Source organism: Danaus plexippus, chromosome Z, assembly GCF_018135715.1.
Source record: "Danaus plexippus chromosome Z, MEX_DaPlex, whole genome shotgun sequence".
In the NCBI taxonomy this organism is placed as follows: Eukaryota; Metazoa; Arthropoda; class Insecta; order Lepidoptera; family Nymphalidae; genus Danaus; species Danaus plexippus.
This window is the reverse complement of record NC_083559.1, coordinates 5,814,214-5,842,143: the sequence shown is the minus strand read 5'-3', so window position 1 is coordinate 5,842,143 and position 27,930 is coordinate 5,814,214. Positions and strand designations below refer to the sequence as shown.

Sequence of the window (27,930 nt, the reverse complement as noted above, 5' to 3'; positions counted from 1 at the left end):
CAATTACGTATAAGCACTTCTGCATATGACACTAAAATCGTATCAAGGACTTCTGTATTAATTTATTTTATATAAAAATGTATATATCGTGTTATCGTCCTTGTATCAATTATTCAATTGCTAGTCAGTCTTACTCAGAGATAAACAGACCTGCCCTAACAGAAAGACTATTAAGGATTAATATAAGTATTGTTAGTTGTTATAATATGTCCCTCATGTTACAATATATACTTTTTTCTATACTTTTCAATTATAAAAATTTAAAAATATAATCTTAAATAAAATCTCCAGAAGCGATGTACCTACTTCCAAAACTGTAAGAATAATGAATGCCGTCGTAAAAACTAAGAGACTTTAAATCTGAACATGGTATTATAACTTCATCTTCAATCATGTCATAATTAAATCTGGATTAATATTATCCGTGGCATGCACGAAATGTGGAGGTAATTACAAAATTCCATGCTTTCTTTTATTGACAGTCAAAATATCGAACACTACTAATGTTATATTAAACTATATTGTTACTGGTCAGAAGTAGAACCAAAACTTTATAGTGGACGAAGTCTAAACAAAGCAATTTATTTATTAAATAAAATAAAAACATTGAGACCAATATAATTTTTCCAAAACCAGTAGAAAAACCGAAGTTAACATTATTTTTTTCGGTTTTTGTACTGTTTTTGGGTCAATTATACTGGTCTGAATGTTAGACTATGTAGTGTCGATGCCAATAACACTACGGTCCAATTAAAAACTATGCTCAAGATACAAGAGCTATTCTTTGTTAAAAATGACACTGCAACACCTGACTGCCACATAAAACAGGAGTTTCATAATCCATATATTTGTTTCTCCGAATAAATACTAATTAGAAGAAATTTAGGGTTTATCTCGAAGTGTGTTATTGATTAATGTTAGTATTCTGTGGAGCTCAGCTTAACTCCAAAGATCCAATCATAACAGTTCACCGTGTAGGATTTATATTCTCAACCACTTTTCCCTAAAATCGATGACATTTGTACATTTTGATGAATAAATTCAATAATTATGGACAATTTTTTAAAACAACTCCCACACTTTTATAATTAAATTTATCATGTATTATGTACTGTAATAAAATTTTATTTATATCTTGTAACTTAATAGAAAGGTTAATGGTAACGCCTTGTTAAATGAAACACAATTAAAAGATGGTGTAATTTATTTAATAATAACCACAGCAGCTTAATTTTCAACTTCATTTTATATGGAAGCGGACAATAAATCGTTGTGGAATATTGGAAACAGCTTAAATAAATAAGTATTATGCTATAGAAAAGTATATTGAACATTAAATTAGCAGTTTAGTAAACTCATATTTTAAAATAATTATAATTTCGTTCTTACAGGCGTTATATATATGATTTACAATCATATGAATGTGAGATTAGTTAAGGTTATTACAATAAGGCAAAATAAAAACCAATTTTTAAAACAAACTTAAACCCTTGACTGTTTTTCGGCAACGTATTATCATTGTTGGTCGTATAACTACCCAGTAATTGTCATAAAAATAAAATTTATTTATTTATATATATATATATATGTATATATGTGACATAATATATAGTACCATTATAGTACCAATATTCCGGATATCCACTAAATATATAATAAATACTTTATGCACATACATTTTAGATAACACATTATATAAACACTACATACACGTTTATTTAAAAGCTGGGGGAATTGATTTTACACTTCTATGATCACAAATTGAATCAATAAACACCCGTCGCGGATCGAAAGCTTTGTATTGACAAAATATTATAAGACACGTTCATGCGGCTTATTGATAACATCTAAATAATATTGATTAATACTGTGCAAGATTTATTGTGAGTTTACAAAAACAGGAAAAATAGAGAGCTGTGTTATATTTTACATAAGTATTTTAAGCTACGAATACTCGTGATACGGAAAAACAGCCATTATATTATAATACTATATTTCTACATCAACAGCCGCCGCCGAAACCTCGACAGGTGTTTAAAGAGCGGTTGAATATAATTAAATCTAAAAATATTCTAAAAATTTTTCTATTTGCGGTTAAATTTCGCCGCATTATCGGCGTTATCTTTCAAGATCTTAGATTTCAAATGATCTTTATATTTCAGGATACCTCCTTGCCATTTGGTTACTGTACCATTCTCGCAGATCCAAATTTCTTCGGCGACCTGTGAATGATATTAACAAAATATTCAGGAATAATAAATACCAAATGTTTCAGATTTAAAAAGTTATAAAATTATTAAACTCTATATTCATTAGTGAAGACAATAGATAAATCAAATTAAATATGAAAGTAAAATCTTAAAATAAAAAATCTCAGTCAGAAAAAACTATTACATCATCTGGCTTTGGATTTCTAGTTTGTAAAACTATGGTTATTTAAAAGAAAACGACTGATGAGAAAGATATTCATCATCGTACATCGGTTGTATATGTAATGTATGGAATATATCTAAATGCAGTCAAGGAACTATGTGTGGAGTGTTAATGTACCTGGTTGATAAGTCTGAAGTCGTGGCTGACAAGCACCATACCGCCGTCGAAGTCGTTAATGGCGTCAGCGAGGGCGTCTATGGTCTCCATGTCCAAGTGATTGGTCGGTTCGTCCATCAACAGCAGGTGAGGTGTCTGCCACGCCAGCCAGGCGAATACAACGCGACAACGTTGACCATCAGACAATTGACGCATTGGACACACCTGGAAATATTATTATTGTTATTATAAAAATACAGCAGTGTTATAGGACATAACTCAAGCAGCTGCTTAAGGTCTTCCGTTTGTGAGATGTGCCAGCATTAAAACTTAGATATCCATTGAAATTCTGGGTTTTTGACTGTCTATGCGGCTGTCTATAGCTGTCTATGCGGCATAATTCAAATGAGATGGTATATGATACCCTCCGACATAGACTTAATACTATGGAAGGACTTGACAGGCAAGTTGCCACCTTCGCCAACTTCTCTTCTTTTTAGCTTTTAACTTTACTCATATTACTCCGATCATGTAATAATGCCAACCGTATTACGACAACCTGGTTTTGTTATTGTAAGCTCCATGATAAAAATAAAAGGTGCCCCGAAATTCTATCTACCATCTAGATCTACGTATTTCATTAGTACCTTAATTTTTAATGCTCAACGGTTATAATTACATCTCACCACCCTAAGTAAACAAAACCTTTAATCACTACGTACTAAACTTACCTTCACAACCCAGACTGTGGAAACTCCCGAGGATGTCGAACTTTGCACAAAGTTATCACTTAACCGGATGATATATTAATGACATTTACCTGTTGTCTTCCAGTAAGACCATATCTTCCAATGATTTTTCTCATTTCCTCCCTTTCTCGTACTTCTGGGAACTCCTTCATCATATACTCCAACGGGGACAAGTCTAGATCTAACAGCTCGTGAAGGTGCTGGTGGTAACGACCGATGCGCAAATGAGAATTCTTACGGATCATACCTGTCGACGGCACCAACTGGGAAGAAAGTTTATGAAATTTACTATAGTTTTCAACCGACTTCTCAATATAACAATATGAATCTGTGAACTTCTCTTTAACAAGTATTGGATGCCAAACACAACATAAATGTATATATTCATTACATTGAACTTACATCTCCATATAGAAGTTTCAACAACGTAGACTTTCCTGCTCCATTTGGTCCGACGAGCGCTAGCCGGGTGTCCAGATCTATACCGAACTCCAGATTCTTATATATCCAAGGTCCACTGTCTGTGTAGCGGAATGAAACATTCTGGAATGAGTAAAAAATATATTACTCTATCATAAATTAAACCTTTCTGTTGATATGACTCCCACAAGTTTTGGCATATAAATAGAGCTATAAAGCAATATAAATACAGCCCTTAACTATGAATCAGGTTTCAATTATTCAAAACTACCTAAGGACTTGATTTGACTTAATAATGTAACTTGTTGGAAGATGTTAAGAGTTGTTATTAGTTAAAAAAAAATAGATTACTGTAACAGAATACAATGAATAATAACAAAAACCCTCCACTGTTCTAACAATACGCTACACATTTTTAATGTTCAGTAAAGTCTGTTAATTCTAGACTCAATATGCTTTATTTAGATTTTAGACAAAGATTCACGAGAAGCTTTTAGTTTGAAAAACATTCATTATAAGAAATAAATGTTAAGGAATAGTTGCAAATAACAAGAATTTACAATAAAAGCGAAAGTATGTCGGCTTTTGTTAGACAACTGTTGCAAAATATAAAACAAAAAATGTATCTTGGTCAATTTAACTTTCTATCTTTTCTAATGCTTCACACTTCAATGACTAAGTTTCAACAGTTTTGTTATACAAGACCTATTTTATATTTTGAGGTTCAAATAACTCTGACAAAACAAATGTAGTGGCATTATTCAATAATAAAATAATATGTATAAGCGATATTTGATAAAAACTACAAGTATTTTTCTACTCTTCAACGAAAAACAAATGCATAGTAAAAATAATATTTTAAATTACTATAGAAACTGAATTAGATATACAATTTTTAATAGCAATGGATTAGGAAATGATCACATCTAACACGTGATTCATTTATTATACTGTACCGAGAAATATTAGAACTATAAATATGAACTCTGGTATTTCGTGTTTTTATTTTTATGTATTTTATTTTTTTACCTGAACCATGATAACGGGCGGTGGTACTTTCCCGCATGACGGGAAGTAGAAGTTGAGTATCTTATCATCCGTCACCTTCTCAGTAAGACCTTGAGCTACCATCTTCGCTAGTGTCTTCTCCTTTGACTGGGCCTGACGAGCGAGTTTAGCGGAACCGTGACCAAACCGAGCTATGTAGTTCTAAAAAATATGATTATAGATAAAACATGACATCATTTCTTGAAGGTTAAGGTAATAGAATTTAAAAGCAAACTGAACCCAACCACAAGACCTTATTCTATACCTTCATATGAGCGATCTGATCTTGTTCCCAATTGTACTGTTTCATCTGGTTTTCCAACAACTCCATGCGGGTCCTTACGAAGGCCTCATAGTTACCAGTGTAGTACTTCAGCCTACGCTTGCTCATGTGAATTATATTGGTACAAACTCCATTCAGAAAATCTTGAGAGTGCGATATCAGCACTAGGATTCTCTTATATCTGAAAGCGATACATAATAATTCATAATTAATAATAACTTCATACATTAGAATTTCAAGAACATTTTACTTTAGACATTAAATCTCCATTCAATCACATATCATTTTTAGTACATACTGTTTGAGTTCCTCTTCAAGCCACACACAGGCGTCTAAATCAAGATGGTTAGTTGGCTCGTCCAACAAAAGCAGATGTGGCTTCACATATAACGCACGCGCCAAAGCAATTCTCATACGCCAACCTAAATAAATGCTCGTTATAAGATCAACCACTTATTTGTAGAATAACTACAACATATAAATCTAAACGACACACATCTAAATATAAGGATGACGTAGGATAAGTATGACAATTGGTTTTTTTTTACCTCCTGAGAAATCCTTGGTCGCCTTTTGTTGCATCTCCTTGCTGAATCCTAGACCATGAAGAATATGGGCTGCTCTAGCCTCGGCCGTGTCAGCGCTTAAATCGTCTAGACGGTCATAAACATCCAACAGCTGTTCCTGGGATTCTGTAAAATTTTAGAAGAAAATTGTTTAATTTAAATTTTGTAAAGATTTTTGCAAGAAATTTTATAAATATGAATTCGTGTTCTACTACATTTTTCTTTGCAGTTTAATGAAAATGAAGCTATTAAAAACAATAGCTAAAGAAATTTATTATTTCGATAAAAATATAACCTGTGTTTATTTAACAAATTATAAATTTTAAATCTCAATGATGACTTCATTAATACCTAGTAGTCATGTCTGAATAAAGCAACATGATGATAACGATAAAATAAAAATTATGTAACTATAACAATCCTTAATTTTAATATATTTATTAATATGATTGTATATTTTAAAAGAATGTAAATCTTGAGTATAAATATTTGTGTCAAAAATTTCAATGCTGCTCTGTTTTCTTATATAAAGAAAAGCATTCTTAAAAAGATAAGAATAAAATATGTAAATTGAATTCATTACAGCATGTGCAAAAAAACTTTTAATTTTATTATTTACACAAATATAATGTCATTAACAATATTATTAATTCTTAATAAACATTTTGTTATTATTATTATTTACTGTAACACATGAGGACATCATAATATAATTAAAAAATATTAATAAATTATTGATGAAATAAAGATCGCATATTATTGCATGTGCTTACTAAACATAACTTTATATAAATCAAACAACACTATAGCTTTTAACCATTTTTCTCTTTAAATAAAACCCATTTAAAATGTATAACATTTTCAACACATACCATCATCATCACACTGGGCGAGTTCCTCAGCAAGTCTCTCCAACTTGATTCTCTCTTCATCAACTTCCATAACGCATTGCAAGGCTGTTTTATCTGACGCTGGCATCTCACGAGTTAAATGGAAAATATCAATGTGGTCTGGTATTGGTACCTCCCGCCGACCCAACACAGCCAGCAATGATGACTTACCTAAAATCAAAACCAATGTTATTTACTTCTTTGTCATATAAATAATGTTCTTTGTAGTAAGTACTTATAGAGACTACTATTTGCTAGCACATTCAAACATTTGCAAGAGCAGGCAATGTATTAATTATAACATCGGATAAATCCTGACTTAAAGAGATCCATTTAGATTACAAAGAATAATATATTTAAAATAATTTAAGCTACAACATTAACAATCCCATATATCTATGAGGGATAAAAAACAATGAAAGTGTAATGTAATATTACATCAGTAAAATTTTAATATATATTTCGCTTGGCTGCATTAAAATATTTAACTCATAAAATAATTCCACATAACATTAGATTTACGTTTGCATTGCTTTTATTATAAATGGTAATGATGTAACAACTTTAAATATTATTATAGATTATTTGCTCAACTCCATAATGAATAGAATGCTCTATAGGATACTAATTGTCAATATTGACTTGCATTATATAAATTTATTACTTTTCCAGTAATGAAGGGGCATTCAAAAATATTTTTCATATTATAAACAAAATATTAAATTGAAAAGTCTACAAGAATAAAATTTACTTTATCAAGCTATAAACTATATAATAACTTGATGAAGTAAATAAGAATTTTTTTTAGGATTATATAATCTTTATATTGATAAACACAAAACAATAATAAGTTACAATGCACTGATTCATAGGGAAAGTGATTTTAAAAATCATTAATTTTTAAATAGGTCATGAGTAGGTAAAATTAATACAAATAAATATATATATATATATATTTGAACTTTAAGAGTCTTTTAAAATATATATTGAAATGGAACAGACACAGTCACCTTAAATTTTAATTCTTAAAAAAATAAGATGTTTTAGATTTTTCTTTAATTACTGTGTAATATATATATATATATATATATTTAATCTTAATACATTATAATAGTATCAAATATTATATTTAATATATAACTGGTGTAGCTCCTAGTTTCTATATTAGTATTTTTTTGTTTTTAATCTTTACAGTTAACCAAATCAAAACTATAAATTATAGCAAGTAGAAAATTTTGCAAAAACAAAAAAGTGCAGAGCAATAAATAAAATTATAATAATCATAATATTGTTATTCATTTATATAGAAAAAAATATCGTCATTAAAAAAAATATTGTAAAATCATGCTTGGAAATTAAAGAAATACAGAATTCGGAAATTTATATCTTCCTATAAATACCAAAATAAAAAAATATTTTACGTACCACAGCCATTAAGACCAACAAGGCCATATCTTCGACCACAGTTCAACTCTAGCAATGTGTCTTGTAGCAATTCACTGCCATAAAAAGTGATGGAAAAATTTGCAATCTTTATATCCCTTGATCTTATATGAACTGCCAATGAACCAGTGCAGGACCGGGCTTCAGAATTCATTTTCGCTTCTTCCTCCAGCTTCAGACATAGTGCCTCTAAGTAATCACATACATTTTAGGTTTAACAAGACTATTCAAACACAGTTGTCCTTGAATTGATCAAATATAATTAGCAAACTATTTAAAAAAAAAAATAGAAAAACTATTTTAAGAACCCTTTTAAGAAAAACATTAATGTCAACTACAATAAAGTTCAATATAATGAGTAGAGAATTTAAAATTGTTGTCATATTGTTAAAAATTATAACGCTTATTATTTAATTAATATAAGATTTTATTTATTTTGAATTTACCTTCAGCAGTGAGCTCTCGATCTTCTTTTACCGCACCATTTGTAGAACCATTCGTCTCTGCAGTCGTCACTCTTGCCACAGGCTTCTTGTTTCTATTAGTAGCTTGTTCTTTTTTCTTTTGCTGGGCTCGTTTCTTTGCGTCCGAAGGCATTGTTGATTATAACCTACGTAATAACAAATTTTCCTTCAATCCTTGCACGCGAGTAACTCGTGTAGATTTCAAAGCTATTTTATAACATCAAAGTATACAGTTAACTTTTAATGTACACTTCATATTGTCTAGATACATTTCACACAATTATCACCTCTTTACCTAGGCCCTGTGGGACTACTAAAATGCTTTCTAATAATCATTAACGCTCAAAAATATGAAATTTATTATTTAATACCTATTAATTTTATACGATGATAAGCAAGCTGACCGCGTCTACACGTGCTGCTATAGAAAGAAAGACATTTTTTTTCTATGTACTTAGTATGATGGGAAATGTCACTTGAATTTGACATTAACAGCTGGATCTTAAATTGCTAGGTAGCCATAACCAAAAATTTTTTTTCTTAATCAACCTAAAGTTTTCAAATTTATTATACGTAAATTGAATAAATTGTAATAACAAAAAAATTTACTAAATAAAGCATAAAAATCATTAGGATCTTCTTAAGGAATTAAGATTATTCATATATTTGTAATCAAGACTTAAAAAATTATTGATTATTGTTATTCTATCGTTGCCAAACCAAAAAGTATAGAATTTTCTTGTTTTTGTAAAGATTTTTTTTTAAATTTAACTATAAATTAAGCTTAAAATTTATATAATTTTGAAAGTTACAGCATTTAAAGAAATAGAAATACACCGAAAGAAAAAAAATGAATGTCAGTAGATGGGTAGGCACAGTACGGTTTCAAGCCAAACCCTATAAATATTAGGTTCATCGATTACAATGCATGTTGCTGTCTGGGAGCTTAAAACTATTACTTCCTTATTATTAGTATTGTTTACTACAGTATGTCGTAGATCGACTTTAATAGGAAAATTTAGGTAATACTGTAATGTTCTTAAATTATTTTATTATCTGTGCTCATTTGAAACTAAATGAACACTTTTAATCTCTTAACAAAAAACCAGATACGAGCTTTATACGTAAACATTATAATATAAATCAGCATGTTATTATTTAGAAAAATATCTTAAGCTTAATTTAATTTGTGGTCATCGTTGTAGGTATATGATATAGGATACAACTTCTAGTACAGTATTCAAAATAATAACAAAGTTAAAGATATTAAGCAACAAATGCATATGTGATAAAAAACGTTCTCTTTCAACTTTTCCAAAATACCGTCGATGGCTCCGTACATTTTTCTTCATTGCCAATAATTAAATGGTATTTATTTTTTAGGAATATTAAAAATAATGAACACATAATGGATGTCAGAAGTTTAATAAGATTGAACATTAAACAAATGATTTGAATATTGAAATAGTTCAACAAATCAATTACACTAACATACGTGTTAAGCTTTTGATTTTTTTAAAGTGGCTAGTATTGTAGGACTTATCTAAGGCATAATGCATAAATAAATAATAGTACTGCATCACATGCAAATTAATTCAACTTTACAGCTCTTACTGCTAATCAAACTACAATTAAACTACTCAAAATTCGAAGCGTAAATACAATTAAAGGTTACTCTTATACAGCAAGAAGACAAGTACAACAAGGACTGTTCAAAGTTAAACCTGAAACCTGTTAAAAAAATATATGTTATATGGAAACAATTAAATACACGGAATACGACATCTGAAAGACTGCACAGATGAAAAATTACAAAACACATCTAGCTAATGTTACACAAATACCAAAATTTCCAATAACATTAAGTTACAATTCCATCCATATCAACCTTTATAAAATAAATTAATATCAAATTAAAAGAACAGTTTTAATCTTGTTAACTTGCCGTAAATTTTATTCAAAGAATTTATTACAGCTTTCCTATAAAGAAAATCAAATTTACTCACAATTCATCTAAAATAAATAATTAAATAGCATGGATAATGTTTATCTAAGTTTGTTATAATATAATCGTAGCATAAATAGGTTTAAAAATATTAATGTAGCTTATAAATTAGCTTTGTTAATTTTTATATTTCCTTTTTATTTAAAATATCTTATTTTCATATATTTAAAGGCATTCAGGAGATGAATATTATTGCTATAAGTTAAGTAACACAGTAAACTGACCAAGTTCTGGTGGTACCTTCGATATTTTACGATTTTTAGATACAATTGCAACTACTTATTTGGGCGTATGAATTCCGTTCACAATCACAGTTTTACTGCCGTTTTTGTTGGGTAGAAACTATTGAATCAAATAAATAGCTCGATGCGATATTGTAACAGTCCCTGACAATATTTCCCGACATCTTCGTCACGTTTGATACCCAACTGTACTAAATCCGAGCGGCACTCATTATTATGATTCAAAGCACAAAATTCTTCTAGCATTTACTAACATTGTAAGGTTTATTAGGTGATATAAATAATTTGTTAACTATCTAAACAAATTTATACTAAGTACTATCTATAATTTAAGCTGCCCTAATATCAATACACGGCGACAATATTCAAAAATTATACATATATGAATGGCATCTTAAAAAAACTAATAATTAATTTTATTGCGTCTTTTTAAGAAAATCCATATATTTAAAAACACCAATTATAATATTAAAACATTATAAATTGTAAACAGATGTTTTTAAATACGTAATCAATATATCTAATTAATTTACCTCACTATCAATTGTATAAATTAACACCATAATTTGGAACCTTATTGACTTTTTTTTGTTGGACGACTGTTTTTGATTGAGAATTCCCTGAAAATGTTTCAAGTTGTTTCAGTAGTTGTTATTGTTTATAATTTTTTAACAATACATATTTTTAACCGACCTACATGATCGTATTAGAACAATAAATGATTTGAAATGCTATTTCAATTATTGGACAAACGTTTATCGATTTCAAGACTTTACAATTATATAAATAAAATTTTCATATTTAACAGCTGACGATATATTTATATCTCGATGATAGGTCCATTGAATACTTTAATAATAAAATATTAAGAATAATAATACATTATTATTTTATGCAATAAGCTTGTATTTGCCCATACACATTCTATTAATTCATAGCATTTATTATAACTTGGAATATATAACAATTTAATTTTAATGAGGTCAAAACGCTTCAAGAATATAATTTTATATTGCATATAATAACACTTGTCATATGTATCTATCTTCCTATTTCCAGTTACATACAGGCACATACTTTTCTGCTTCAACTATACTAAGAATGTATAAGACCAGTTTTCATGATGCGATCTTTATTTATGAGTCCGTCAATCAAATCACCACACTGATATTTGAGACGCCGTAATCAGGTGCTAGGATACACAAACATAAAAAAAAACATAATTTATTATAATCACAGATGTTTCAACACTACGTCGTCTAACAAAACCATATTAAGAACATATACAAACTGTAACTGACAATTCACATAACATGTACGTCTTTACGAGTAGTCGAAATTTAACTGAATCATAAATATTAAATAGGCTTAATCGCTATGTACTTTGAAATGCAATGGTACATCCTTGTGATGTGACACTGTGAGCGCGTGTGTACCGGAAATGGTGTATTCAGGGTTATCAATCACGTCATGTTGACACCAAGCGAACGGCTCGCGTACTCGTACACAACATATGAGATAGAGACAGCTGGAATAACTTTGATGAAATTTGGAGTGATGCCGCGGTACAGCCCACGTAGACCCTCGCGCTGAACGATCTCACGGAAGGCGCCTCGCATTGTACCTTCTGCGCCTTTAGCAGCTTTCTCTGTAATAACATGATTTTTGGTTGTATTTAATGTTACCTATATTTACTTTTTATGTTATACTTTTATATAAAAAGCTATAATTATACTGAGTTGTTTTCTTACTAAAAAAATGTATTAAGATGTAAATAAAGGGACCAAAAAAATTGTGAATTAAATATAGTACATCGTCATCACTTGTTACAGGGATTTTTAGCTAAAACACTAATCTAATTAATGACATTTCAATCAATAACCGATAACACCTAAAATATCTTAAAATTTTCGAAAGACGCAAGCGAAGATGTTCTACGTCACTGTCCATCCCTTAATAAACCAAAACATTTGCAACATACATACCTTGTGCTTGCAACCTTGTCCGAACGAGTGCTAACGGGTATGAACACACTTGCCCCAGTGTACAAGACGTGCTCCCACAAGCCAGTAACAGCAACATACCCGGTTGTTCATTGTTAGTCTGGTATTTATTAATGTATTTCTTCTTAAGCGTCTCGTAAACAGCGAGGTCTATACCAGCGTAAGGCACTATCCCTAGGATATTTGGAATGTATCCCTTGTAGAAGCACTTCAATCCCTCCCTAGCGTATATCTTCTTCGCCGCATCCACGATACCGCTATATTGGCCAGTTTTTCTTAAAGCTAATCTTGTCTTTAGCACCTCTAGTGGGTAAATCACAGTTTGACTTATGGCTCCAGCCGAGGCTCCAGCGAGGAACCTTTCGTATATTTCTAATGGATTTTTTTCTCCTTTTATGAGACGTTTTACTTGCTCGTAGGCAGCGAATTTCAAAGCTGACTCAGGAGCTATTTTTATGACATTTATTCCATTACCTCTCCAGAGGCCACCAATGCCTCCTTCGTTGATCATTTTTGCTAAGCATTTGGCCATATTTTCTCTTGTTGGATTAACCTGTAATTTATAGAACAAAATAGGACATGTACAGAAAAATTAAGCTTTAATTAAAATTAAGTAGTGATCCATGGAACTCAATATATATAGTAGTAATATGAAGTCGATATCTAACTAAAAAGGTTAGGTTCAGGGTTAAAGTCTCATCTGAAAATATGTCGCATAAAGTTATCGATATGGACATTTAAGTAAATTAAATAATTAACACCATATAGACATACCTGTAAAAATACTTTAAGTCTGTCTAGTGGAGCTGTACAAGTCCTACTGACAGCCCCGGCAATACCGCCAGCTAACAAATGTCGCCACCACTTCCCTGTCTGGAGTTCAGTTGGAGTGAAGTCATCAGGTACGTTCATATCCTCCCCGATGTCGAGATACTGGAAACAATCACAGATAAATATAAAGCAAATATTATAAACTAGACACGTTAGTATATTCTTAATCACGGTATTAACAGCCCCGCATGTATCGTCATCCTCTTCTTTACAACCATTTGGCTTCTTAATTATTCTGCTTATTAAAAGCTTCGTCCGCGATGTTACGTGTTCTGTCTATTATGAAAACATTAAAGTTAAGTTTTTCGTTTATCTCGATAAATATATTATTAAAAAGAATTTTTATCACGTGTATAATATTTACCGTTGCGTTGTATACAGAGTTTATTGCATTTGTATCCAAAGTCATGGTTATAAATGCAACTAAGTATTCCCAATACATCATTTTCGTCTTGAAAAGAACTGCTTCAACGAAGAATTTGATGAGGAACTGAACAGTTCTATTCATAATTAATTTATTTTACGCCAAGACGAAAATGATATAGTTCAATGCCTGATAAGATTAGAGGTTACGTGACAAATTTACATATTGACAAATACTGATGTGTTTTTTCTATCTCCTTTATAGGTAATGCGTAAAGAGATCGGGATTGGGATGCATAGAGAATTTTGTTTTTTTTTTTCAAATTTTTTTTTTTGTACGAAGTAGTTATGATTTTACATTGTATTAATTAATTTCCCGGTTTACTGTATCCATAATTGCCATGTATAAAAATACCTTTTGCATTTAAAGATATTCGATGAGGAAACGATTTTATTTCATTAATTGATTTAACTTTACTTCGAAAGGAGATTGTATAACTACAATTCTATGTAATACCTATTAATGGAATGCTCGTTATGGATTCTAGTACATCCGTTGGATTACCACAGAACGTAACGTAATTTATTGTGGTATTAAAAAAGAACTTTAGACGAAGGTTAGAAATATTGAATTGTTGAACTAAAACGGTGTCAAGGGTGATCGAACAGACCCACGATTTTGTTAGGCAGCAATTGCTTAAACATAATAGTTATTTCAATCAATCAAATAGGCGAACATTGGAATTTGAATTAAATGATAATTTGTCATTATTTCGTATAAAACAAATTAATATTTTATTGAACCATTTCTAAATCTTCACAACAATCTTCAATGAAAGAAAACAAATATATGACAATTATGTAGGAAGTAATAATTTTTTGTATGGTTAATAAAATTTCATTTGTCCTCAGTTTATTTTAATTAATCATAACAAATCAATAATTTACATTTCTTCTTCTCGAATAGTCAATAAAACGTCACGACTGTAGGTTTGTTTGTGATGTAAAAACGTAACTGCGTATGTCACAGCTAACAACTTCCTTCGAACGTTAGAATAACATACAACTGGTAACCATCGTACGTACACTCATATCAGCGTGTTGAATTATAATAATTAATAAATGAATTACTGTATAGGTTTTCCATATTCAATATGAAAGAGAAATGTTCATAAGATAATATAATAGTGCCTTTCTTCTACACTGCCCTTGTAAATATCCATGTAAAGAAATATTTCATAAAAATATTGAAAGGCAACAGAGGAAATGAACAAGGAATCGGTAAACATCAAAAGCAACATTTGATGTCTTGTTAGTGCAATTTATCTACACAAAATTAGACATTAAAATAATATAATCCAATGGACACTATTTACTTTTTTATTATTATTATATAGAACATTATTCCAACATCCATATTATTTCGCACTAAGCGTTCAAAATGTTTGAATCTCAATGAGACCGTAGCTTACTGTAATGCTCGCTAGAGCTCAATGTGTATTTTTAAGCAGTTCCTGTGGTGTAAAAATAGATTCGGGATCATAGCTTGGCCTGTGACGTCACAACAGAGAAGTCTTCAAAAAACTGCGTACATATTAAAAGAAAGAATTTCGTCATTGCAATCATAGTAAAACACAATGATTATAGAATATAAGTACACAAAATGCATATAATAATAAAATCCGTCAATAGTTTAATAAAACGTTGTATGAGTATGTAATAAAGGTTCGTATTATGTACCTATTTTTTATTTAAATCTATCTCAAGGCTAGATACTCTTAAATTACCATTACATTTTGCATAAGGTGTAACAAAATATGATTTTACACTATACATGTGACTAGATTTTTATGTGTTCAACCTAAATCTGGTTTTCTGACGTTATATCATGAATATGATCGAAGTTACCTCTAATAATATAACAAACGATTTTATCTTATCCATAATTGTCATACATTATCAGTACGTAAAATACGTCCGTATAACACGTCAGCGTCCTTGGGCGCTTGATATGTTTAGTGAAAAAATGTGGCAAGCACGACGAGCAAAAAGTGAACGGGAAAATTCTACGTTCGTCATCTTACCTATGATTTAAAAGAAATGCGATATACTATATACAGTATACAAATTTAATAACTCTACACATACACATTTTATACGTCCCCGTGTAGTGTATTAGCGTTCATTAATATATTGCGGATTTGTCTTATTATTATATAGATACATTATTTGCTCTTTAAACGCCATATTTATAACCATATTAAATTTTATAAAGCCAGTTCATGATAGTATGTACGATAATGTTTAAAATATATTTTTAATCATTTTAACATATAAAACCTAACGCTAGGACTTTCCCGTATTGAGTTTCATTGTAATGACGCAAGGAGTTCAAAGATTGCGCACGCGGTGACGACACATGAGTACACGTTGACAAGTCAAAGTAGTGTATTATGAAGCAAATCAAATATTACAACTAAATTATAAGCAAAATTAAATTAAATATTAAAATATAACCTATTAAAAATGCAATTAAATGAGAAGTGCTTAATTTATATAACCTGTAGGTACATATCTTCCTTCGCTATCAAATCAAAGTTTACTTCGTCATATAGGACATGCATTTTTTGTAAGAATTAATAGATTTATTTTAAAAAATCACATTAGGGTGTTCTGTGACAAATTATATTGGCTCTATCTTCAATTCTGTTTTGTGACTATTGAAAGGTTTCTTGGCATTGTCTCCGAAGCTCTTGAAAATCTTGAATACAATATACATGTATACATTATAAACCAAATCACACAAACTAATCAGTCGGCAGTGATTGAAAATGGCTCCTCCATTTAGCCATATCCACAAACGTATTAAATCCTGATTCATTAAATCCATTGCCTGTAACTATTGTTATACACAGTAGTTCTTGCTTCATCGAAATAAATGCATACAATTTAACATGTAATAATATTAAATATTTTCCTATACATAAAGCCACACAAATTAATTTGTACAAAATCATCGCTGGAGCCAGCGACATTTCAATGTTAAGGAAACTTGTCCTCATTAAATGTCGTGACGTCATTCTTAACAGATAAATGATAACCTATATTCTCGTTGAACGTCTGCATATTTCTGATATCACACAACACACAATATGTATAGCTCCTCTGTCGGCTGTCAGGCTAGTGACTTTTAGTTAAAAATATGAAAAAACAATTTAATGAATCGATTTTCTGTTCCAATATAAATGTCAAATGGACTTGCTGTTGCTAAGCAAACGCGTGACCTTTGAATTCGCTAAGCGTACATTAAATTATAAATTCACTGCTTTTATAAATAGCATTTGGAACCGTCGATTGAATAATAAATCAAATAAAAAATATTTATTATATTTGATTTGCTCTTTAGTTATGTTATTAAAGTAATGGTTAACGATATTTTTTTATTGCTTTCAATCAGCTTTTCCAAATTTTCAAATCGCATGGCTATTAAGTATTATGTATTTATGGTTTAACTTAAATATCATAATATTAAATAAAAAAAAAAAATTCTTCGACCGCAGATCGAGGTTAATGTCATGAATATGATATGAAAGTGGCAATGACAGTCGAATCGAAAGTTCGCATAGCAAATTATATGTTAGAAGAAATTCTACAACTACTTAATATAATAGGCAAATGTATGTCAGTTTAAACAAGACATAGTTGATGAATCGTGAAAGTAAATACATATGGTTTTAATGATAAAACCTTTCATAAGGTTGAGGTCAAATTAACGTTTATGTGTATTGACTATTGTATAAATAAAAAGATAAGACATAATCTAGAATGTTCCATATATTTAACAAAAACATTATCTTTGGGTTAACCTGCTCGAAGACAATATCAAATTAAAATAAAACGACGTTCATCGTCTGCGAAGTTTCAAGATGCCACAATATGTACTCATGTGTCATGTTCCGTGATTACGTATTCTGAACGTGAAACCTTGGTTACATAGCTATGTGATATATAGATCAGCTGTTTCCATGGCAACGGTTTTAAAATAACTATTTAAAACCCAACCTACACCATTCACTTGCCGTCGTAAGGAATATAGCATATGTAACAATATAAAAATACTTCTATACATCTTGAAATCGTTCCAAATTATATAGCAGCAATATAGAACAGGCGTTTGTAAAAAGTTTTACTATAATTAATTTACCTTTAGGATCCATTCAAGAATATCACTTTGTTCATTCATGGTCATTATGGTATGAAAACTACATAGAACCGACAACGTCTAGACTCTAGAGCAATGTTGTGACTGCCAACCGTAAATTATAAAGACGTTCTAAGTTCACTCAGAATTAGAATTCATTTACCTTTGCCAAACAACGACGAAAAACGAAGAGGAAATCCTCGAACACATCCCCCGTCTGTCCCGTAACTTCTTCCAACTCCAGAGACATTTTATTTATTTATTATAAAATAAATTGTATAAAAATATTTTAACTATTAAAATTAAATCACAGATATATTTCTTTGGAACTTTACTATCAGATCAACAGTGATACTTCAAACTAACTTATTGGCACAGCACATACTAGAATGCGTATTGTCTAGTTGAAGAGCATTCTCACAATGATGACGAAGTCCGCGTGTCGAACGTACGACACACGAGGAACCGCTTCGGTACAGTAACCACCGGACTGCCATGCCCCCACTAATCAACTATACTAAAATATTTCGTCGCTTATCATTAATGTTGTACAGTAAAATATGTCGTTCGTGGAATATGGAAGGGATTCGATAAAAGTTTGTTCACTTTGCAGGGATTTTAATAATTTCTTAAATACGACAGAGCTTCTCAATCTAAATTACCAATGAAAGTTATTGCGACGCGTGCCTTATAGAGTAATTAACATAGTGAAAGTAGGACTAGATTTTTTTTAATGTATGTATGTAATTCAGAATGTCAGCGTATCCAGTACTGTCAATGGATATTAACTACAAAGTTCGATGAAACTCCAAATAACTGAACCCAGTTTCAAGTTTTTTACAACTATCTTAATTGTAAAGCTACAGGTTTTTTAATATTCCGCAATATATCCTGGAGTGAAATTATCATCAAGCAGAATGCTGCAAGATATTATTAAATACATATGTTTCTAAATATAAATAGAATATAGAATATAAACGTAAAATCCGTAATCATTTGGCAGAAGTGATGACTAACGTCATTACTTCATCGGATGATTAAAGTCCAACCATGTATGGAGACAGGATATAATGTAAATAAAATGCTAAACATTTAATCCTCCAACATTATTTATAAAAAAATATATTTATGACCGACTACGATAAAGTCCCTCATTTATTTTTATTGAGGAAACATACTGTAACTAAATAATAGAAAAATACATACAATTACATACCTACATTACAATAAAATACAACAAATACATACAATATTATACAAAAAAAATACTAGGTATGATACAAAAATCATTGCTGAATAAGAATTTCATAAAACTAGTGCTTACCATTGACTCCGTCAATTTCAATGGATCATGTCCAAATATAACAAGAATCTCATACAAAATACCAATAAAGTGTAAAATTACTATTTCGAATCACATGAGAACGTGATTTTAAAATGGAATTTCAAAACGATTTTTTTTCTAAAAAATAAATATAAAAACAATTATTTTCACACCTCGAATTCTTTATCAGATAAAAAGACAAATAAATGAAATTAATGCATTTCAACTCGAACTATTTTTGTATATTGGATAAAATTAACAATCAAAACTATTTAATCATATCGAAATATAATATATCAGTCTGTCTGTCTGTTCGCGATAAACTGAAAAACTACTGCACCGATTATTATAAAACAGTTATCACCACTCGATAGTGTGACTCTCTAGGAAGGTTTAGTATTAGTATATAATTTGTTAAGTTTTTGTATTTATTTGTGTATACATTAACGATATTTGTTGAAGATGTCGGAAAAACATGAGCCGTCTGGGATCTTTTAACGAAAACGCTGCCTAAAGTCATTGAGATATAAGAAAATAATTGTGTGTCTCATATAGATCTACAGAAAAGTCCGGGGTGGCACATGTCTATACCTTAAGGATAACATACTATATCCATTTTACAACTTTTAAAAATTGGCATTCCTAAAGCGTTTATTAGAAAGCTATTTACATAAATACGGTTTTAAGTCTTATAAAAATAAATTACTTAGTTTTCAAGCCTACATCAGTTTCTGTAAATTACTTTTTAAATCATTTAAATCGGGCTTACCGAGTAAAAGTTATCATAATATAAGTTTAATAATTCTCAAAATTTAATAGGCAATTTTATATTTTTGTAAAGAGACCGTGCGAAGCCGGGGCTGGTTCCTAGTGTAATAATAAATCATTTAATGGATATTAATTTTGTTTTTTTTTTTTCATATAAAGCCTTGTAGTTTTGTAATACATTGCAGGAAACGAAGCATGGGCCTTCTAATTTCCTTATAATCAGCATTATTTCCGTTCCGAACAGGTAAAACGGTTGAAAATAGTAAGGTTAAAGAAGAAATTTTAAAGAGCAATCGTTAGAAAACTTTTTTATAGTGTGAATGTGAAGGAAGGAACACATTGGACAAATAAAAGTATGATTCAATTGTTTGAGCAAGTCCCCCCTTAAAGAGAAACATTTTCAGTTGATATGTTTAAAATTTTTCTTAACATTAAGACGGCTAGAATAGTTTTGGGCAAGACAGAAATAAAATTTTAATTTAAATTTATTCACGATTTGGTAAAATTAACATTTTCGACCGACCGCTTCCCAGCCAAAGCGGCCGTATGCACTCGGTGCATATATTCCATACAACGGAATATTAAAATGCAAAAACTATCATGTGTTGCACCTTTATACGCAAATATTATCCATCTTTTAGAGAAGAAAATTATAATGATTTTTTTTTTTCCATGATATTCTGCTTACCCTACCCCAAATCTCTGTGCACGCCCCGGTTAAACAGCATTAAAATTTTAATGTTTTTAATCTAAACTATTACTTATTTCCAACAAAGAGCAGACGAAAATATCTTAACATCTATTTCGTTTCATTCACAGTCCTTGTAGATAACCGAATTTCGTAATATAATCAAACCATTCACGAAAAATTCATAATCAAACCAAAAAATGTTAGAAATATTACAGACACTTATTAGAAAATTTGTTCATTACGCTTTAAAAAAAGGCACCTAGTATTACAGGATGAAGCAATTTTTAGCCTAAATAGTAATAAAACAACGAAACAAGTGAAACAGAGAGGATCTGACAACTGTGTGAATGGAAAATCTCCTTAGATACGAGACGTAACATTAAAATTTTCCATAGTAAACATCAGTTTAACGGGCGAGCTTCAAGCACCGTACCTTAGTCTCCCATTATCGCCCCTTATCCTATCGAGAAGATAGCTTGAATGCACTACGTTCATATATTAAAATTACATGCAACTTCCACCTAAGCAGTGCAAAAATAAAGCTAGTATTACACTGTATTTATGTGATAGATATTGCGTTCTAATATTAAGATGCAGGTTTAAAAAACACAAGACATTCGTTAGTACAGTATATTTTATAGTTAATATAAAATTCCCATTATTAATTAAGTTTCAGGGAAAGTACGTCTATTAGGTGTCACCACTAAAATCAGATAACTAATTTAAAATATCTACTTACAACTATTATTAATATATTGTGACAGCACTTATTAATAACGTACTTATCAAGTACACGTGTCATTAAGGCTAAGAACTTATACATTTATATATTGACAAGACAAAAGCTGGAACTCTCCAAATATAATGTCATTTAAATAGTAATACATTCTAACTAATAAATATAATGGATTATTACTATTTGTTATTTAAAAAAAACCTTTAGACAAGATATAGATAAAAAATAACAAAGTTGACGGTTATTGTCAAAGACAATAAATTAAACGAATCGTAAATGAAATGTCCATAGCGTAAAAAAAATGTCAAAATTAACAGCGATGTATAATATGTCTAGCATAGATGCGATTTACGCAATACATTATCCAATATCCAGTGTCAACTCGTCAGTAGTAGTTGTATGACGTGGCTGTAAACTGCGTAGTAGACCCGCCCACAGCGCGTCCTCTACAGCAGTTCAAGATTCAACCAATTATCGAATAACTCAGCCAGACCGGGGCTACAATACGCACATTTAGTACGGTCATATGTCTGAACTCGGTGTCACTTGACCTATTGTCATATCTATAAACATATTTTTATTATGATTTGCCGAATCCGCATCTAAGGTCTGGGTTAATGTTGTTTGGCTTTTGGACTTACATAACACCTGTTACAAATACCGAAAAAAAAAAAACATTTAAAATTCGAATATTCTGGAATAGAAAACAGATTTCGCTAAGTCAATAGCATCAAGGGCTTTACGTGTTTATATGAACAATGATACTATAGTATAAAAAGAGATCTTACAATTAGTTTTGTTGAACAATCATGATTGTAAATGATTCAGCTACATGCATATACAAACGATTTTGCATTCTGATTGCACAATTTTTACGTAACATTAATCGTAGTACAGTCAAGAACATTATATTTAACAGATGGATAAGTTTAATGGTGTGGTAATATAATTACTAGACTGAACTATGTTATAACACGAGATGTTATAAATGTATCTTGTATGTAAACAGATAACGAATAAACTAATATCTACTTTAATGCTACAATGCTTAGAAATAAACCGTAACTGGTCCGAAATGATTGAATTTAATGAATTATAAATAATTTGTATGAATTGTATGAAATATTTTATATTATTTGTTTAAAGAGTATCGTAATCTATAAAGACGCCTAATAAATGATTGATGAGGTGCTATCAGAGTGTTAAAAAATCATATATTAAGTTGAATAACGTTATTGACAATATCAATGTGAATATATCAATGAGCATCGTGAAAAATAAAGAAATATATACCTTTCCAAATATTTCAGGGCGAACGAAAAACAGACAGTATAATACCGGTTTACAGTTACATTATTCCTTTATTTTACATAGAATATCATTGTGAGAACAACTCATTTGTTATACATAAATCTTTCGATCTTTCTAGAGATTTTGATCTATGTCATAAATAATAAAAAAAGGTCAAGGATTATTTTTTTAAATACTATCACTCAGGCAACACATATGATTTAAGTTCCAAATGGAAAACATTGTCTCGAATTACGTTATATAATTCTGAGTATATTACTTAGCAATATTGTCGACAATGATTAATATTCTAAAGGAGATAATTTTATTTTCACTAACGGTATTCCAACGGTCTTCTATTTGACTTTTATAAATAATATTATATTCCATCGTCTTCAACTTCAAAAATTATTATATCCAGTAGATACATTCAGGGATCTTCAGATCTACATCAGAAACTCATATTATATTTTAAAGTAAAATACAATGTGAGTGAAAAAACTATGATCGTAATCTTTATACTGGACCCAATAAGAACAGAATACATCTAAATTTTATAATATACCAAAGTTTACTAAAAATAATTTCAAAAAAGAACACTATTATTATAATATTTATTTATATCCAATTAAGTAAGTACTTAATTGGATATAAATAAAATTAACGCATTTATTTTTTGATACTCTATAACATAATATCAATTCGTATTCAATATTTTAATCTAATTAATTAAATGATATCGTGTCATTTAATAGCAATAAATGACACGATATCATTAAATTAATTATTGTAACATAACAAAGTCAGCAATTATAAAACGTCGTTAACTCGAACCATTTCTGTTTTTTTTTTTTTTGTCTAAGTACGCATCTTGATACATAAATATTATTTTATGAATAAGAAATACTATGAGGAAATGTTAGTAATACTCACAGTAGAATGTCTCCAGAAGTGTATAAGAGCGTGGATGTCTGTCGCTGGAGCCAGTAGAAGGTAGTCACGCCACTCATCATAACTTATATTCAGACTGCCATCTTGATCCATCCTGTGAAAATATTTGGATATATTATAACACTTGTTTTAAATATATAGTACCAACCATTACCGCTCCACTTGTACATGTATTACGATCCTACCCAATTAATGATATTGCTACATAATAACGATAGCTATCCGCATGTGCTATTACGAACAAAGCTAAATAAAAATACTAGCGTGTATGCTAGTCACGATAACTTATACAATGAACCATTTCCAGTTTTATATATGAATTTACTCTAAATTTATTTCATTGAACGTATCGATCGATTTAAAATGACTTCGATTATTTTTAAATCGAATGACGTCAACGCGAATTCCTGCTTCTTGGACTCAATATTAACGAAATGACACTTGTAATTGACACTATCATCGGAAATTCTATAACAGTGTTGAAGGCTATTGTCTTTTTATATAACTTCATCAAAGCAAGTAAGAGCTATAAAAAGGTGAAAAAACAACAACCCAAACATGAAATATTATTTAAATTTAGAATGGAATCACAATATCAAACTGTAATACAATTCTGACAGTATACATACTGCTTTTATATGTTGAACTTATTACAAATAAATAGGTTACAATATGATGAAAATATTCCGCTGTTATCCAAACATTGGATAAAATAATACACTGGACAGTAAATTTTAATATCATTCATACATTAACTGCATTAAATGACACTCAATTAATATATCCGTCATAAACAATGCAAATAATATACCACATAACAATGTCATACAGATATTTATTCGACAAAATATGATTTTTGTTATTTGTAACACAGACAATATGATGAATAAATATTAATACAATAGGGTTGCCAGTCCCTAAAGAACACACAGACTTACCACCAGTAATGTCTCATTCCAGCTCTTCTGAAATTTATATATATTCTTATACATATTTAATTGCTATAGATGAAAAAAACCAATCCAAAGTTATATAAACAGTGGAAATAAAGGATAAACTTACAAATATATAAATTTATGTTTAATAAATAAAAAAGATTATGCAAGCAGTTTTAAATTTTATTACCACTGACCTTTTCAATAAATTAGTTGCTTCATTCCTTCCAATGGCGATGCCAAGATCAGCAAATGCAGAGATAAGTTCTTCCAAATCAACCTTACCTAAGTTTTACAAAATACACTAATTTAATGAATGCACAAATTCAGTATTACATATATATTGTATGACTAATTAATTATTTATAAATACTAAATGGTTTTCAAGTTAAATTTTAATAATGCATTTAACAAATCTTTATACATATAGTAAATTAATCTATTAACTGATCATACCATCCTGATTTTTATCAAGATGAGAGAACTGTAGCCGGAGATTCTTTTCATGCTCCCTCACATAATGTATAAACTCCGAAAGTGTTACATCACCAGCATCCTTGCCAGACTTCGCCAAAAATTTCTGGAACATTTAGAAACCAGTGTAAGCCAAACACATTTAAGACATGGCAATACTATATCATTCATATGTATAAATTTTAAACTAACCTAAATTGAAATAGGTTTATAGATATAATGTTGCCAAAATTGTTGCCAAATAACTTTAACGATTAAAACAGTCATACTTTTAATATGATAATGGGACTAAAACATAATATATTTTCATAAAAAATTATAATGCAATAAACTTTTTCTTATATTTGTTAAATATTAAATCTTCTAAAGTGAAGACATCGGTGACATTGACATGGATTTCTTTTGTTAAGCTTCAAGCAAATCTATTCATCCAATCCAACATGTTCTATAATAATATTATGATGTTTAATGCCTAGCTTAGCCAATATGCTATAGTACGCTTCGCACACTTCATCCCATTATATCAAGAACATGTACTAGATTAGAGCAAAGACTATGTATTTTATGGAAATTTCACTAAAGTATATTTCATTTTCTAAATTTAAATATAGCAGTTCATGAACTTTATGGAAAGTTGCACTTTGAAATCTATTTTATTTCTATTAAGTTTTTATGCTGTAATACATTTGATTTGTAGCAGCCAGGTTTTACACAGCTCAGTATGGTTTTGAGGAAATCCACAATAATTTAAATTTCTTATAAAAATATTATTAAAAGCTTATTAAAAATCTTTTAACTAGAATGCTAAGAGCCCTGAAAACCTTTTGTGGCTAGTCTCCCATTGTGGTAACTAAATATTTTATATTGAATCATAACAAATTCAGTTATGTATATATGAAATAATTAAAGTATTAAAAATTGTGTTAAAACACCAAACACATTTGCGATATCAACTGAACTCGTTAAATTTAATTATTAATAATAATCCTAGAATATATGGTTGCCAAATATTACAAAATATTGGATTTTAGATAATTGAAAGCGTTTTATAACAAAAAAAGTGAGCTTATCTGCATTTATTACTTAAATTAAACATAACTCAAAGAAAACAAAACCTCTTATACCCATTTTAATATGTACCTATTATGTTTAAGTAATTCTATAGAAATGAATTCAAGTTTTGTTCAATTAGTCATGTAGATTAAAGCTTATTAATTTCACCTCAAAAAATCAGTAAGATTTAGAAGGTAAGTAAATGTTTGTACATTCAAACTAAATATTTGTCTAAATATCTATACAGGATAGATATTTCTATTCCATATTTAGGTCATAACATTTTTTACAACTAATACTATTATTTCAGAAACATCATAAATATATAGATAATAGATAGACAAAAAAAAAAGATTGTGTCGAATTCTCTTATATTTTCACTTTGTTTACATAAGTATATATATATTGATACAAAATCAAGCTACAGAAACAAAATTATTTTTATTTTATTATTTATATAACTCTTACTATAGAATTATTATTTTGACAAAATAGACATTTACACGCGGTGACGCATTGAATCGAAAGTTAGCAAAAGCACCGTTACTTTTATAAAGTTAAAAATGTTTTAAATTCTAACCTCTGCGTAGCTGCGATTTATATGTGGGGCCAGCTCCTTAAGCGCAACGGAAAGATCGTGGATATCGATCTTTCCATTTCCATCGTTGTCTAATTTAGAAAATAATTTTTCTAATCTTTCTTCGTCTTCTTTTGGTAATTCTTCTATTTCCAACGGCGGATGACACTGCACCATGGTGTCTATCGTCAGCGTAAGTACTACTTGTTATCCAACAAGAGAAAATAGTTTCATTCAAACTATTAGCATACATTACTTAGATTTAAATAATTTTTATAGCCAAATTCATTTTTACGAATTTGCACTCGTCTTGCATTCAAAAAGATTTTTGACAGCTATCTACTAGCTTCTACTCAGTACTGTGGTTGTAGTGTGAGTGTCCTCTTTCAATGTGTTTAAATATCGTAAAGAAAGTACGCAAACCCACACATAGAAATATACGGCACTGCGGCCTGCACTAATTTTCCGTTTCTGACGTACTAAGTTCTAGGTTTATTGCGTAAAACTTATAATTGTCTATAGATTTTCAAAGATAATCAGTAAATTATTTATTAAAGCTACTGGGAAAAAAAAACTTATATAGTTTTTTGTGGTATTTTTCCATTTATATTTTATATTTTAATATGTCTTTAATTAAAAAAATCTAATAAATTATATATAAAAGAAAAATAATATATTTTTCTTTAACTAAAATTTATGATTTCCGTGGTACAAATCTACATTTTACTGAAGATTTTGTTATAGTTTTTGTCAAATGTAAGCATCGCTTTTAATAATAATATGATCATAAACATAAACTAAATTAACAATCTCTTTTCAAAAAGTTCAGAACTATAGCAACAGATGGCGGTGGTTCATGGTAATTATAAATCTTTTAGGTAGTTAACAAGATATGTAAAAAGCGATATAAGAGGTAGATGAAAATGTATTAAACATTATATATATATATTTAAAATCTTAAGGGACATATATACGAGCAAAATGCAAATATAGAAGAAAAATAACTGTTACCCAGCAATAGACTCCTCAAACTACAATAAATTTGGTTACTTATATTTATTTCATAAAAAACCAGTATAAATACAAATAGAGATG

The 27,930-nt window shown here is 29.6% G+C and overlaps 2 protein-coding genes across 6 annotated transcripts; both read right to left on the bottom strand.

The window, feature by feature from the left end:
• Positions 1 to 1,186: 1,186 nt before the first annotated feature.
• Positions 1,187 to 8,884, bottom strand: LOC116778044 (ATP-binding cassette sub-family F member 2). Its single transcript, XM_032671889.2, has 12 exons — positions 8,763 to 8,884; positions 8,374 to 8,537; positions 7,910 to 8,116; positions 6,467 to 6,655; positions 5,577 to 5,720; positions 5,327 to 5,450; positions 5,011 to 5,209; positions 4,728 to 4,907; positions 3,681 to 3,821; positions 3,350 to 3,541; positions 2,551 to 2,754; positions 1,187 to 2,222 (listed from the first exon to the last, which is right to left on the bottom strand). The coding sequence occupies exons 2-12, from the start codon at positions 8,522 to 8,524 to the stop codon at positions 2,085 to 2,087; spliced, it is 1,869 nt and encodes a 622-aa protein (XP_032527780.1). The 5' UTR covers positions 8,525 to 8,537; positions 8,763 to 8,884; the 3' UTR covers positions 1,187 to 2,084.
• Positions 8,885 to 9,800: 916 nt separating this feature from the next.
• Positions 9,801 to 27,249, bottom strand: LOC116778045 (calcium-binding mitochondrial carrier protein SCaMC-2). Of its 5 annotated transcripts, XM_032671890.2 has the most exons (8): positions 26,839 to 27,249; positions 25,188 to 25,311; positions 24,929 to 25,016; positions 24,735 to 24,761; positions 23,779 to 23,890; positions 13,416 to 13,574; positions 12,624 to 13,194; positions 9,801 to 12,286 (listed from the first exon to the last, which is right to left on the bottom strand). In XM_032671890.2, exons 1-8 carry the CDS (start codon positions 27,010 to 27,012, stop codon positions 12,102 to 12,104), a joined length of 1,440 nt encoding a protein of 479 aa, XP_032527781.1. In that variant the 5' UTR covers positions 27,013 to 27,249; the 3' UTR covers positions 9,801 to 12,101. The 5 variants fall into 5 exon arrangements, with proteins under 5 accessions (XP_032527781.1, XP_032527783.1, XP_032527784.1 ...); XM_032671892.2 differs by lacking the exon at positions 24,735 to 24,761 and having other exon boundaries at positions 26,839 to 27,248; XM_032671893.2 differs by lacking the exons at positions 23,779 to 23,890; positions 24,735 to 24,761; positions 24,929 to 25,016; positions 25,188 to 25,311; positions 26,839 to 27,249 and adding exons at positions 13,644 to 13,748; positions 13,837 to 14,179.
• Between the last annotated feature and the right edge of the window lie 681 nt (positions 27,250 to 27,930).

Bases quoted from the DNA above. Each gene is read 5' to 3' on its own strand.
- LOC116778044 (XM_032671889.2), bottom strand. From the start codon at position 8,524: ATGCCTTCGGACGCAAAGAAACGAGCCCAGCAAAAGAAAAAAGAACAA. The intron at 5,721-6,466 runs GTATGTGTTGAA...AAAATTTTACAG, and splicing joins CGCCCAGTGTGATGATGATG to AATCCCAGGAACAGCTGTTG. The intron at 4,908-5,010 runs GTATAGAATAAG...CATATTTTTTAG, and splicing joins ATCAGATCGCTCATATGAAG to AACTACATAGCTCGGTTTGG.
- LOC116778045 (XM_032671890.2), bottom strand. From the start codon at position 27,012: ATGGTGCAGTGTCATCCGCCGTTGGAAATAGAAGAATTACCAAAAGAA. The intron at 25,017-25,187 runs GTATGATCAGTT...TGTAAAACTTAG, and splicing joins TCTTGATAAAAATCAGGATG to GTAAGGTTGATTTGGAAGAA. The intron at 13,195-13,415 runs GTATGTCTATAT...TATAAATTACAG, and splicing joins GACTTAAAGTATTTTTACAG to GTTAATCCAACAAGAGAAAA.